The 11,599-nt window shown below is 42.5% G+C and overlaps 1 protein-coding gene across 1 annotated transcript; it reads left to right on the forward strand.

Annotated features, from left to right (window-relative positions):
* The first annotated feature begins 530 nt into the window (after positions 1 to 530).
* LOC141633977 (uncharacterized) lies at positions 531 to 1,900 on the forward strand. Its single transcript, XM_074446318.1, has 4 exons — positions 531 to 686; positions 775 to 1,089; positions 1,174 to 1,508; positions 1,600 to 1,900. The coding sequence occupies exons 1-3, from the start codon at positions 600 to 602 to the stop codon at positions 1,309 to 1,311; spliced, it is 540 nt and encodes a 179-aa protein (XP_074302419.1). The 5' UTR covers positions 531 to 599; the 3' UTR covers positions 1,312 to 1,508; positions 1,600 to 1,900.
* The last annotated feature ends 9,699 nt before the right edge of the window (positions 1,901 to 11,599 follow it).

Here is an 11,599-nt window from a genome sequence, read left to right on the forward strand (position 1 = left end):
CTGTGATGTGGCCGTCAACGGCCATGAGGGTGGACTCGGCTAAGGCCAGAAGGCTGATCGGCTGGAACCTAGCGACGAGTGCTGCTGTGGTTCCCGGGTTAGTGCCGAGCACTCACGTCAGGGATTAATTTGCTGGCCGGATCCCGATGGTGGTGACGATTGACGGGAAGGAGAAGGCTCCTTCTTCTTATACGGAGGAGCAGAGAGCTCGCATGTGGCTCTAGTGGTTCTTCTCTTCACTCTACCTTGGAGACAAGGGGGAAAGGCTTTCGACGAAGCTTCTTCCCTTCCTTTCTGACTTGAGTGACCTGGGTCGTTGGGACTGGGTCACTCCTAGATTTTCGGTCCCCACTCGCTACATGAGGGACATGGTTCGTCCGAGCTGGTGGAGAAGGGGACTTCCCCTGCTACTTTTGGCCCTGGACTGCTGTTGGAGGTATGGACCTTCATTTTGCATCATGAAAGATCATTTCTTTTCTCTTGTTGAATCGTGAAAGATCGTCATTTATTATCTTGTTTTGCAGGCGTGGGTGTACTCCTACTTTTCGGGCTTCGCGCCCAAGTGGACGGAGCCGGGGGTGAGAGCTTATCCTGTTGTGATGGATTGGATGATGTGTCGTAGGAAGAGCCAGCCCTCTTCTTACGATGTCTGCCGATGGGGCGTGAATGCCCTGAAGTTCAGTGACGTGAGTATCCTAATCACTTTCCTTTATTTGTTTATTCCTCGCTCTTTTGAAGCTATCATAAGAATGATCTCTTGTTTGCTTGTCTCAGTGGGTGCCAAGGCCTTGGGCGGACTATGCTGGTGCTCCTCCTTTCGTGGCTGAGGTCCTTCGACCTAGGAGCTCGAGTCGGTTGCTGCTGAGGACGTCGATTGGTCCAGTGTGGTACTTGGGCGAGCGTTTGAATCGTCACTGCTCTCGTGATGTCTTCATGTTTCCCATCGATCCTCCTCGGACGATGTTTAGGGAGCCTTCCGACGCTGAGAGGGAGGCTGACTTAGCAGACATCGGAGGCGACACTCTCCGTCTTCCCGGCGAGGATTACTCTGCGTTCACTCGCCGGAGGCTAGTGTATTGGCCGGTCGTGGTAAGTGTTTTAATCTTCCTTTACGAGTTGATTAGATAAAATGATGAATGATCATCGACTAAAGAAACCATTTGGATTTTAAAGGAGGTTGAGGAGGCGGGTGTAGAGCCCCCAGCGTACCCCGAGACCCTCGAGTACACCGACGCGGCGGGGATGACGACGATCTCCGAGCTTCGCGAATTTGGCGAGGCGGTGACAGATGCTGGCGTAGATGAGTGGTAGCATTTGATTCGGAGGGTGAGTTCCCAACTCAGTTAGCTTTTGTATAAGAATACATTTGTCCATTTTTGTCCATTTATTGAGAATCTTTGTTTATTAAAATGCTGGTGGCGCCATCTCGGTTCGTGGCTTTGTGGAGGGTAGCCAACCGGCTTCGGGCTACTGCCATTGAGGCACTTGCTGGTGGTTGAGTACGATAGGTATGAACCTTTTGTTTACTTCATTTTTTAATTTTCTAACTTTCTTTGCATTTGAAATGATTGACATGAGCCATTTCTATGTCATTTGTAGAGGGAGCGCGACCTGGAGTGTGAGCTAGTGCAGTCTCAAGAGGAGACGGATCGCCTGTTGAGGGAGTTGGAGGTCCGAGACACCGAGATTGCTGCTCTCGAGGTGAGAGTTACCGAGCTAGGTGGCGACCAGTAGTAGTTGCTTTCGTTTTTTTTGTTTTTGCTTCTGTTGTCGGTTGTACCATATACATTTTGTATATTTTAGGACATTCATTGTGGACTTTTGGACTTTGTTTTGGGTTGTTGAAAATGTTTGTGAAATCATTTGTAAAAGGGTGTCTCCTGGTTGTTGAAAATGTTTGTGAAATCATTTGTAAAAGGGTGTTAAAACCCGCTTTTTTTTTGAAAAGGTCGTTAAGACCGTTTTTGTGCTAATATAAAGAACGTGACTCGGAATAATTATCATCGTCTTGATAGTATTCGATGTCGGGTCCTATTTTGCGAACTTGACATTAATAGTTTTGTAAAAAAGGTGTAAAAAAATGCTTGATATGAACTAATATATTAAGTTCATTGCTTTGTAATTAGTCAAAGTTTATCATCGTACTCGGGTTAAACTGACATGGTATCTAGAATCAAGGATGATTATCCATGTATGACTAATATGGATTTTTTCAAATGTAAAGAAATGTATAAGGAACCAAGGGTGAATATAATTCATGGTTAAAAATGCTAATCATAAAAATGATTTGAAATATTTGAAATGGTAAAAATCGATTGCAAATAAGAAATGAAATGGAGGAAAGTCGAACTCAAATTTGAATGGGGTGCCTAAGAGGCGCGACATTGGTAGTGGTGACAACGAGCCTCAGTGTCCAGTCAAAACTCGGTTTTGGCTCGATCAATCCGTATTTTGGATCATGTTATGCATTTTTTATTATGTTAAAGTCATGAAAACAGATAAAAAGAACATGAAAAAAGAGGATTAATTACACCCTCATACTTACATGCTAGGTTGCTTGAGGAGAAATTGACAAAGTTTAAAAACTCGTGCGTCGGAAAACTCGATTTAAAACCGTTTTTGTAAAATATAGAGTGTTACTTTGCTTTAGTGATGGTGTAGTTGGTCTATGTGGCAAGTCAAGTGATATAATGCACGATGACGGTACCAAACAATGTATAAGGCTCGTATTTTCAATCGGTAGGTCGAAAATACATGTCTGTTGTTGACTCGAGAAGTCGAGGTCTATAATGTTCAGGAGAAAAGAAGGGGCGGACTCTCGCGTACCTTCAAATGGCGGCATTTGAGGGGTATTGATGCGTGTATTTTATATAAGGTTTTTACCTCATTTTTACACGCATTTCTGTCTATTTTACGTGGCATTTAGCTACAAATACCCCTGAATAGTCTACTTTGGTTTGTCTTGTATAAATTGCAGGTATAGACCGAAGAGAAGATAAATCAAGCGCAAACTTGTCCCTTTTTTGCATACATTTATGGAGAACAAGAAGTCGGAGCTTGGAATCTGTCACTTTGAAGACGCGTGAGCTGATTTCGGAAGGTGTCATAGTGCCTAAAGTTCGAAAATAGCTCGATCGACCACTTATCTAGTCGATCGAATGCTTTATACCATGAAGATCACTCGATCGAGTAGTTCTTATACTCGATCGAGCAAGCAGCATTAAGGAGTTACTCGATCGAGTTGTATTTCTACTCGATCGAGGGGAATTTTGCTTAGTTTACTCGATCGAGTGGTTTACCTTGTATTTGTATTTTTCCGCCTATTTTCGTATGGGCTTTTGTAATTAGGCTTTGGATTAGGTTTAAGGGGGGAGATTTTCGTGTGCTACTAAGAGGGGTAGACTGCGTAACTCTTCCTCACAGACCTCTACTTCATCTTTTCCACTGCTTCTCTTTCCTCTACACTTTTCTACTCTAGAACTTGGATTCGGAATTCGTAATCGGTATTATTATTTCCTTTTATTTCTTAATCATAATTATTATTTTAATTCTTTCCTTCTCTTATTGCTATTGTTATTGCTTCATTTAATCTCTCTAATTTCGTAGCTATCATGTTTAACTCTTTTTATCTATGTATTGTTATTGTTGACTCGATAACGATGTGTAGCTAATTTCCTCTTGCTAAGACTAGGGAATCCATGATTATGAAGGAATAGTAGTTGCCATATTAGGTTTTGTGCCTGTGTGGTCTCTGTTGTTAATCGCTGCAATTAATTATTTCTGTCTAATTGAGTCGACGCAATTAGTCATTTTATCATAGTAATCCTTGACCTAGACCGGAAGGTTGGAAAGGGTGAGACTCGTAGCGAACATTAGGGCACCGTAGTGAGGCGGAAGCTAAGCTATTTGTGCTTTAGGGTGAATTGAGACCGGAAGGAGATATTCACTGCCCCATAGGCTATACTTGCATTGACCTGAGACCCAGATTGCTTGACTGAATGATCATGGTGAACCGACTGTCTTAGCTATTTCTTCCTTGTTTCCTTAATCTTTATTCTCCTGCATTTTTCTCTTTCTCAATCTCTTTAGTTTAGAATAACCAACTCAAAGCCCCCAAATTGGTTACCATGACGGACTTAGTTAAAGCTGACATTTTCCCATCTCCCTGTGGAGATCGACCCGACTTCCCTAGCTATATTAGTTAGAGCCAGTTGGTTATTTTTGATACGTATACGACTGCCCTGTCAGGTATTTATAGAGGATTTGTGTGGTGTTGTGCAATTGGGCGACGTGGTTGTATATGTTGGAAAATGTGTCCTCAACAATAGTGCGATCACATGATTTATTATCATAATTAAATCTCATATAAAGTAAGGGATGATTCTTTTATATAGTCAACTGATCAATATTAATCAGTAACGATTGGCTTGCTAGAGTTTGACGTTACTGTCGTGGGACGGTGGTGGTCAGTTGATCCCTTAAGGTCACACCTAAAGGATGATGCTCTTATCTCTAAAGTTGATTAATTGTATGACGATACAAGTTGATCAATTCCATAAAATTGAACAATTCAGTTTGTGAGAGAAAATATTGATATCTTATTGTAATGGGATTAAATAAGATTTATTTTGGTAATAAAAATGCTTTATTACTAAAATTACTTATTGTTTGAGAAACAATAGACATAAGAATGAATGGTTAATTATAATTACAAGATGTTGTGAATTATAATTTAATGACCCATTTTATTTATGTGATCAAGTATCACTAGTCAATTTGTTGCATATAATTGAGTCGACGCAATTAGTCATTTTATCATAGTAAACCTTGACCTAGACCGGAAGGTTGGAAAGGGTGAAACTCGTAGTGAACATTAGGGCACTGTAGTGAGGGCGGAAGCTAAGCTATTTGTGCTTTAGGGTGAATTGAGACCGGAAGGAGATATTCACTACCCCATAGGCTATACTTGCATTGACCTGAGACCCAGATTGCTTGACTGAATGATCATGGTGAACTGACTGTCTTAGCTGTTTCTTCCTTGTTTGCTTAATCTTTATTCTCCTGCCTTTTTCTCTTTCTCAATCTCTTTAGTTTAGAATAACCAAATCAAAGCCCCCAAATCGGTTACCGTGACGGACTTAGTTAAAGCTAACATTTTCCCATCTCGTTGTGGAGATCGACACGACTTCCCTAGCTATATTAGTTAGAGCCAGTTGGTTATTTTTGAAAGATATACGACTGCCTTGTCAAAATTTGGCGCCGTTGCCGGGGAGGTGGCGCAGTTTTGTTGTTTTATTTGAGTTTGTCTTTCATCTCAAGGAACTTTTTCCTTGAGACTGATCTCATTTTTGCAAAGTTTTTGATTAGTTTGCAGGTTATCTGTTCTATAAGAGAACATTGTCGCACCTGCTCTGCTTTGTAAACTCTATTTGCCAGGATGCCTAATATAGCCAGTCATTTAGAGCCAACGGTGGATTCCCTTCCAAAAGGTTTCTTACTACCCACTACTTAATCGGGAACCTTTGGAATTCACCCATCCTACATGCAGCTGGTCGAGAGAAATCTCTTTAGGGGGTTACCTGAAGAAGATCCATGCAGGCACATAGAGCTATTTACAGAGTATTGTTCTACCATTCCTCTTGCTGCTGGGGTGACACAGGACAAAGTAAAGGGAGTTCACTTTCCCTTTTCTTTAGCTGATGATGCCCGGGAATGGTTGAGGGATTTAGATAGGGAAGCAGCCGGTGTAACCGACTGGACTTCTCTTGCTTTAGCCTTTTACAGGTGATATTTTCCACCACAGCGCACTAATGCTTTTAGAGCTCAGATTACTTCTTTTGAACAATTGCCCACCGACGACTTGGATGGGGGTTGGACTAGGTTCAAGAGGCTCGTCCGTTCTGTGCCTCATCACGGTTTCAAGCGTTAGTTCCTATGTACCCAGTTTTACAACGGGTTATATCGAAACTAGAGAGTTATCCTTGATAGTGTAGCTAAGGGGAGATCACGAAAAACATGGAGGATGATCAAGGGTGGCGTCTTATTGAGGTGATGGCCATCCATGTTGCCGAATATGGAAATCCCTGAGGAAGTGGGCAAGTCAACGAGTTGGCAGCAGCTGAAGTGGAGAGTCCAAGCAAAAGTCTAGGTAATATGAAGATTACGGAGGTTATGGGTGAGAGTGCACAAGTTTGTGCAATTACTGAGCATGTGGAGATATGAGGTAGATGCGGCATGGAGGGGCATGACCCCATTGATTGTATGGCGAGAATAGAGCGCGTCTTTGCTTATCAGAAATACAAGCAAGGAGTTCCTTTTTCTCAATTATATGAAGAAATGACAAATGTTTCTACTCCTTCCACGCCAATACCGCAGCCGAACCCCCCTTCTACAAACGGGGAAATTGCCGAACTGAAATCCTTGATGTTGAATTTAACACAACAGTTTGGGGAAAAATGCAGCAAGAATGAAACTGTTATCGTGGAGTTAAGAGAACAAGTCGCGCAGTTGACACTCGCGAAAGACCAAGCTAACCATCCACCGACATGCGACCCAGTTAACGCCATCAATCTCCGAAGCGGCCTTCCTTATGAGGGGCCAAAAATGCTGAAAGATGGGGTTGTGACAGTTGATAATGCCCCGAAAGAAGAGCTAGATGAGTATACGGGCGATATCCCTGCTGTATATTGTCCTGGCACTCGATCGAGTGAAAATACTTCTCGATCGAGTGAAATTTTCCATCAAGATGGTCGATCGAGTATAAACACTATTCGATCGAGTAGTGCTCAATTTGAAGAACTCGATCAACCAATGAATTCTTCTCGATCGAACAGTTTAGCAGATGATGTCACTCGATCGAGTGAAAATTGTACTCGATCGAGTAAGCCAGAAATCCAAGAGCTCGATCGAGTGGTCCAAACAGCTCGATCGAGTAATTTCCAAGATAAAACCACTCGATCGAGTGAAAAAACTGGTCGATCGAGCACCAAAGCCAGCGGAGATCCTATTTTGACATCTAATTCCGCTACTGTGTCATCTTCCCCTGTTGTGAAGACGTCACTTGTTGATAAAGGTAAAGAGAAAGTTGGGGGTCCACTCATTGCTACCAGAGTACCCTTCCCAAGTCGTCTGAAGGACGCAAAGGTCGAGCGACAGTATGGTAAGTTTGTGGTCGTTGTGAAGAACCTGCAGGTAACTGTCCCTTTTACCGAACTTATTGCCCAGGTACCTACTTACGCTAAATTCATGAAAGATATTGTGACGCGTAAGAGAGAGCTAAGTGAATTTGAGATCGTTTCATTTTTGGAAGAGTCTATCAATTTACTTTTAAATAAGGCTCCACCTAAAATGAAGGACCCAGGTAGTTTCTCTATTACCTGTATTATAGGCAATGAGGTAATTGATTTGTGATTTAGGAGCCAGTGTCAGTGTCATGCCCCTATCTATCTGCAAGAAATTGAATATGGGTCATCTTAAATTAACTAACATTACCCTACAGATGGCTGATAGATCTGTTAGGCGACCCTTAGGTGTCTTAGAGGACGTGCCTATGAAAATAGGCAAGTTCTTTATACCAGTAGATTTTATTGTTTTAGACATAGCAGAGGACACACGGACCCCGATTATATTAGGAAGACCGTTCCTTTGTACAGCTGGGGCTATTATTGATGTCAAACAAGGGCGCTCGACTCTTGCAGTAGGGGATGATGCGACTACTTTTAGTCTGCCTAGCCCTTTGGCTCGGCCAATGATAGAGGATACATGCTATTATGTTGATATTATTGATGAGTCTCTTTATGACTTCTGGTCCGGTTCCCTTACAAGGGACCCACTAGAGGCTCTTATGCTTTTGGATGAGTGTGCAGATAACTTAGATGACGATGATGCTATATTGGATTTGCGCAGGGATGATTTAGATGTGCGTGAACTCACCAACGCTGAGGGAGAGCAAGTGGAACAGATGATCAGTACCCTTTGCTCCATTGAGGTAAAGGTACCTGAGCGTAAGCCTCTTCCCTCTCATCTAAAATATGTTTTCCTAGATGATCTTGAGCAATATCCAGTCATTGTTAGTGCTAAGCTCGATAATAATCAGCTGACTTCTTTGTTAGCTGTGCTTAAGAAAAACAGGAAAGCTTTGGGTTATTCCTTGGACAATATCAAGGGGATTAGTCCCGATATTTGTATGCACAGGATAGAGCTGGAGGAAGATCACAAACCTTGCAGACAGGGTCAGCGCCGGCTGAACTAGAAGATGCAAGATGTTGTGATGGCTGAGGTAATGAAGCTGCTTGATGCAGGTATCATCTATTCGGTTGGTCATTCTAAATGGGTGAGTCCAGTGCAGGTAGTCCCTAAGAAAGGAGGGACCACCGTGGTTAAGAATGACAAAAATGAATTAATACCTAGTAGAGTAGTGACTGGTTGGCGGATGTGTATAGACTACAGACAGCTGAATGCCGCCACCAAGAAAGACACTTTCCCCTTTCTTTTATTGATCAAATGGTAGAAAGGTTAGCTTCTCATAAATTTTTCTCCTATATAGATGGGTATTCGGGGTTCTTTCAGATCCCTATTCACCCAGATGATCAAGCTAGAATACTTTCACTTGTCCTCAGGGCGTGTTTGCTTATCGCAGGATGCCTTTCGGTTTATGCGATTCCCCTGCTACCTTTCAAAGGTGCATGATGGGGATATTTTCAGAGTATATTGAGTCTATTATGGAAGTTTTGATGGACGATTTCAGTGTTTATGGAAGTGATTTTTCTAACTGTCTGTCTAACCTTGATAAAGTGTTGCAGCGCTGTATTGAGGTTAACCTTGTGCTTAACTGGGAGAAGTGCCATTTCATGGTCAACGAGGGAGTTCTCTTAGGGCACTTAGTTTCTGATAGGGGAATAGAATTTGATAAAGCAAAAGTGGAAGTGATTCAGCAATTACCCCCTCCTGTTAATGCTAAGGGAGTGAGGAGTTTCCTTAGTCACGTCGGCTTTTATCGCCGGTTTATCAAGGAATTCTCGAAAATTGCTAAACCACTTACACAGCTGCTACTTAAGGATGCCCCTTTTGTATTTACTGATGAGTGTCTTTCTGGTTTTAACAGGTTAAATCAAGCTTTGGTCTCTGCGCCGATCATACAGCCTCCCGACTGGGACTTGCCGTTTGAGGTAATGTGTGATGCCAGTGATTATGCACTAGGAGCGGTGCTAGGCCAACGGAAAGACAAATCTTTAAATGTAATCTACTATGCGAGCCGAACTCTGGATGAGGCTCAAGTGAAGTATACCACCACTGAAAAAGAACTGCTAGCTGTAGTTTATGCCTTAGAGAAATTTCGTTCTTATTTGATTGGGTCAGAAGTTACTGTTTTTACTGACCATGCAGCTTTGAGGCATCTCCTTGCCAAGAAAGAGGCTAAAACACGGCTATTGAGATGGATACTCCTTCTCCAGGAGTTTGATTTGCAGATTAAGGATAAGAAAGGAGCTGAGAACGTTGTAGCTGATCATCTGTCGCGACTATCGCGACAAGAGGGGGAAGATTCTTTACCTATTGATGAGTCTTTTCCTGATGATTCTTTATTTGTTGTATTGTCATCTATTGTTAACCAAGAACCTTGGTATGCAGATATAGCTAACTACGTTGTCAGTGGCAAGTTGCCGCCTGACCTTTCTCATCAGCAGAGGAAGCGTTTTCTGTATAACGCTAAGCAGTATTTCTGGGATGACCCTTATTTGTTTAAGAAATATGCAGACGGTCTCTACAGACGATGTATTCCGCAGTGGGAGACCAAAGTAGTCCTGGAAGGCTGTCTCTCCTCTCCCTATGGTGGTCACCACGGTCCATCGCGCACCGTGGCTAAGGTACTTTAGTCTGGCTTTTATTGGCCTTCTTTGTTTACTGATGCTAAGTCTTTTGTTTCAGCTTGTGATGCTTGGCAACGATCAGGGAATATTTTAAAAAGACACGAGATGCCACAAAATGGTATCTTAGAGGTTGAGGTTTTCGATGTCTGGGGCATTGATTTCCAAGGACCGTTCCCGTCTAGTAAAGGTATCAGGTACATTTTAGTAGCTGTAGATTATGTGTCGAAATGGGTTGAGGCAATTGCATCACCTGATTGTGATGCCAGGACCGTGATAAAAATGTTTAAAAAGGTCATATTTCCCCGATTTTATGTCCCTAGAGTCGTCATTAGTGATGGGGGAATGCACTTTAAAGAAAAGAAATTAACTTCCATTCTGTCTAAGGTTGGTGTTCAACACCGGCGTGGTTTGGGGTATCATCCCCAAACTAGTGGTCAGGTTGAGGTCTCTAATCGCGAGCTTAAAGAGATCTTGTCTAAGGTAGTTTCTAAATCACAGAAGGACTGGAGTATTAAATTAGAAGACACATTATGTGCCTACAGAACTGCCTTTAAGACACCGATTGGTGCATCACCTTATCGGTTGGTTTATGGGAAATCATGTCATTTACCTGTTGAGTTGGAATGTAAGGCTTGGTGGGCAATTCGTGAGCTTAACTTTGATCCTAAGTTGTGTGGTTAGAATCGTCTTTTGCAGCTAGATGAATTGGATGATTTTAGGCTTAATGCCTATGATAGCTCGCGCATTTATAAGGAAAAGACGAAAAGATGGCATGACAAAAGAATTCTACCTCAGGAATTTCATGTCGGGCAAAAGGTGTTGCTGTTTGATGCCCGACTGCGATTATTTCCTGGCAAGCTGAAGTCCAGGTGGAGTGGTCCTTAGACCGTGACAGCTGTTACTAAATTTGGATCCGTTTAGCTAGAAAGCCCCGAGGGAAACCGGTTCAAGGTGAATGGGCAATATGTGAAGCATTATCACGCAGCAAATGAAGCAGATAATCGTGTTGAAGTCTTGTACTTCGACAAGCTTGATGCGCCACTTAATTGATGCCAGAAAGGTCGTGAGGGACCTCTTAAACCTGCGCTCTCCGGGAGGCAACCCGGACTGTTTTGTTGTATTTTTGTTGAACTTTTTCCTTCGCATTTAGTTTTTTGTTGAACTTTAAACGCTGAACTATGCGTCCTTTGTTTTTCCCCTGCTCTTTACTCGTGTTTTGAAGGTGTAGTAACTCGATCGAGTAGTTTTGTTACTCGATCGAGCAAATTTGAGTTGAGAATCACTCGATCGAGTAACATCTATACTCGATCGACAAGCTGCAAATCCACGATCACTCGATCGAGTAATAGTTTCACTCGATCGAGTAATAGTTTCACTCGATCGAGCATTTCTGACACCATTTCACTCGATCGAGCTATTCCAAGCCACTCGATCGAGCTGTTTCGTCTTCAAGATGCTACTTTTCGTCTATTGAGCTACTGCTTGACTTCTTATGACCTCCCATGTTCATGGTCGGTTTGGGGAGGTCCCTTTTCATGACGTCTTGTAAGTATTCCGACCCCTGCTTTCCTTTCTCCTTAGTTTGCATTTCTTCCCCTATTTTTGGTACAATGAGGGCATTGTACGGTTTGGTTTGGGGAGGCATGCATCCATATCTGTGTCTGCATGTTTTCTTGCATTTCCGTTTGCACGTTTATTTATTTCCGCATGCATTGTCGTTCTTAAATTCAAAA

The sequence above is a fragment of the Silene latifolia genome, chromosome Y, assembly GCF_048544455.1.
Source record: "Silene latifolia isolate original U9 population chromosome Y, ASM4854445v1, whole genome shotgun sequence".
Taxonomy (NCBI): Eukaryota; Viridiplantae; Streptophyta; class Magnoliopsida; order Caryophyllales; family Caryophyllaceae; genus Silene; species Silene latifolia.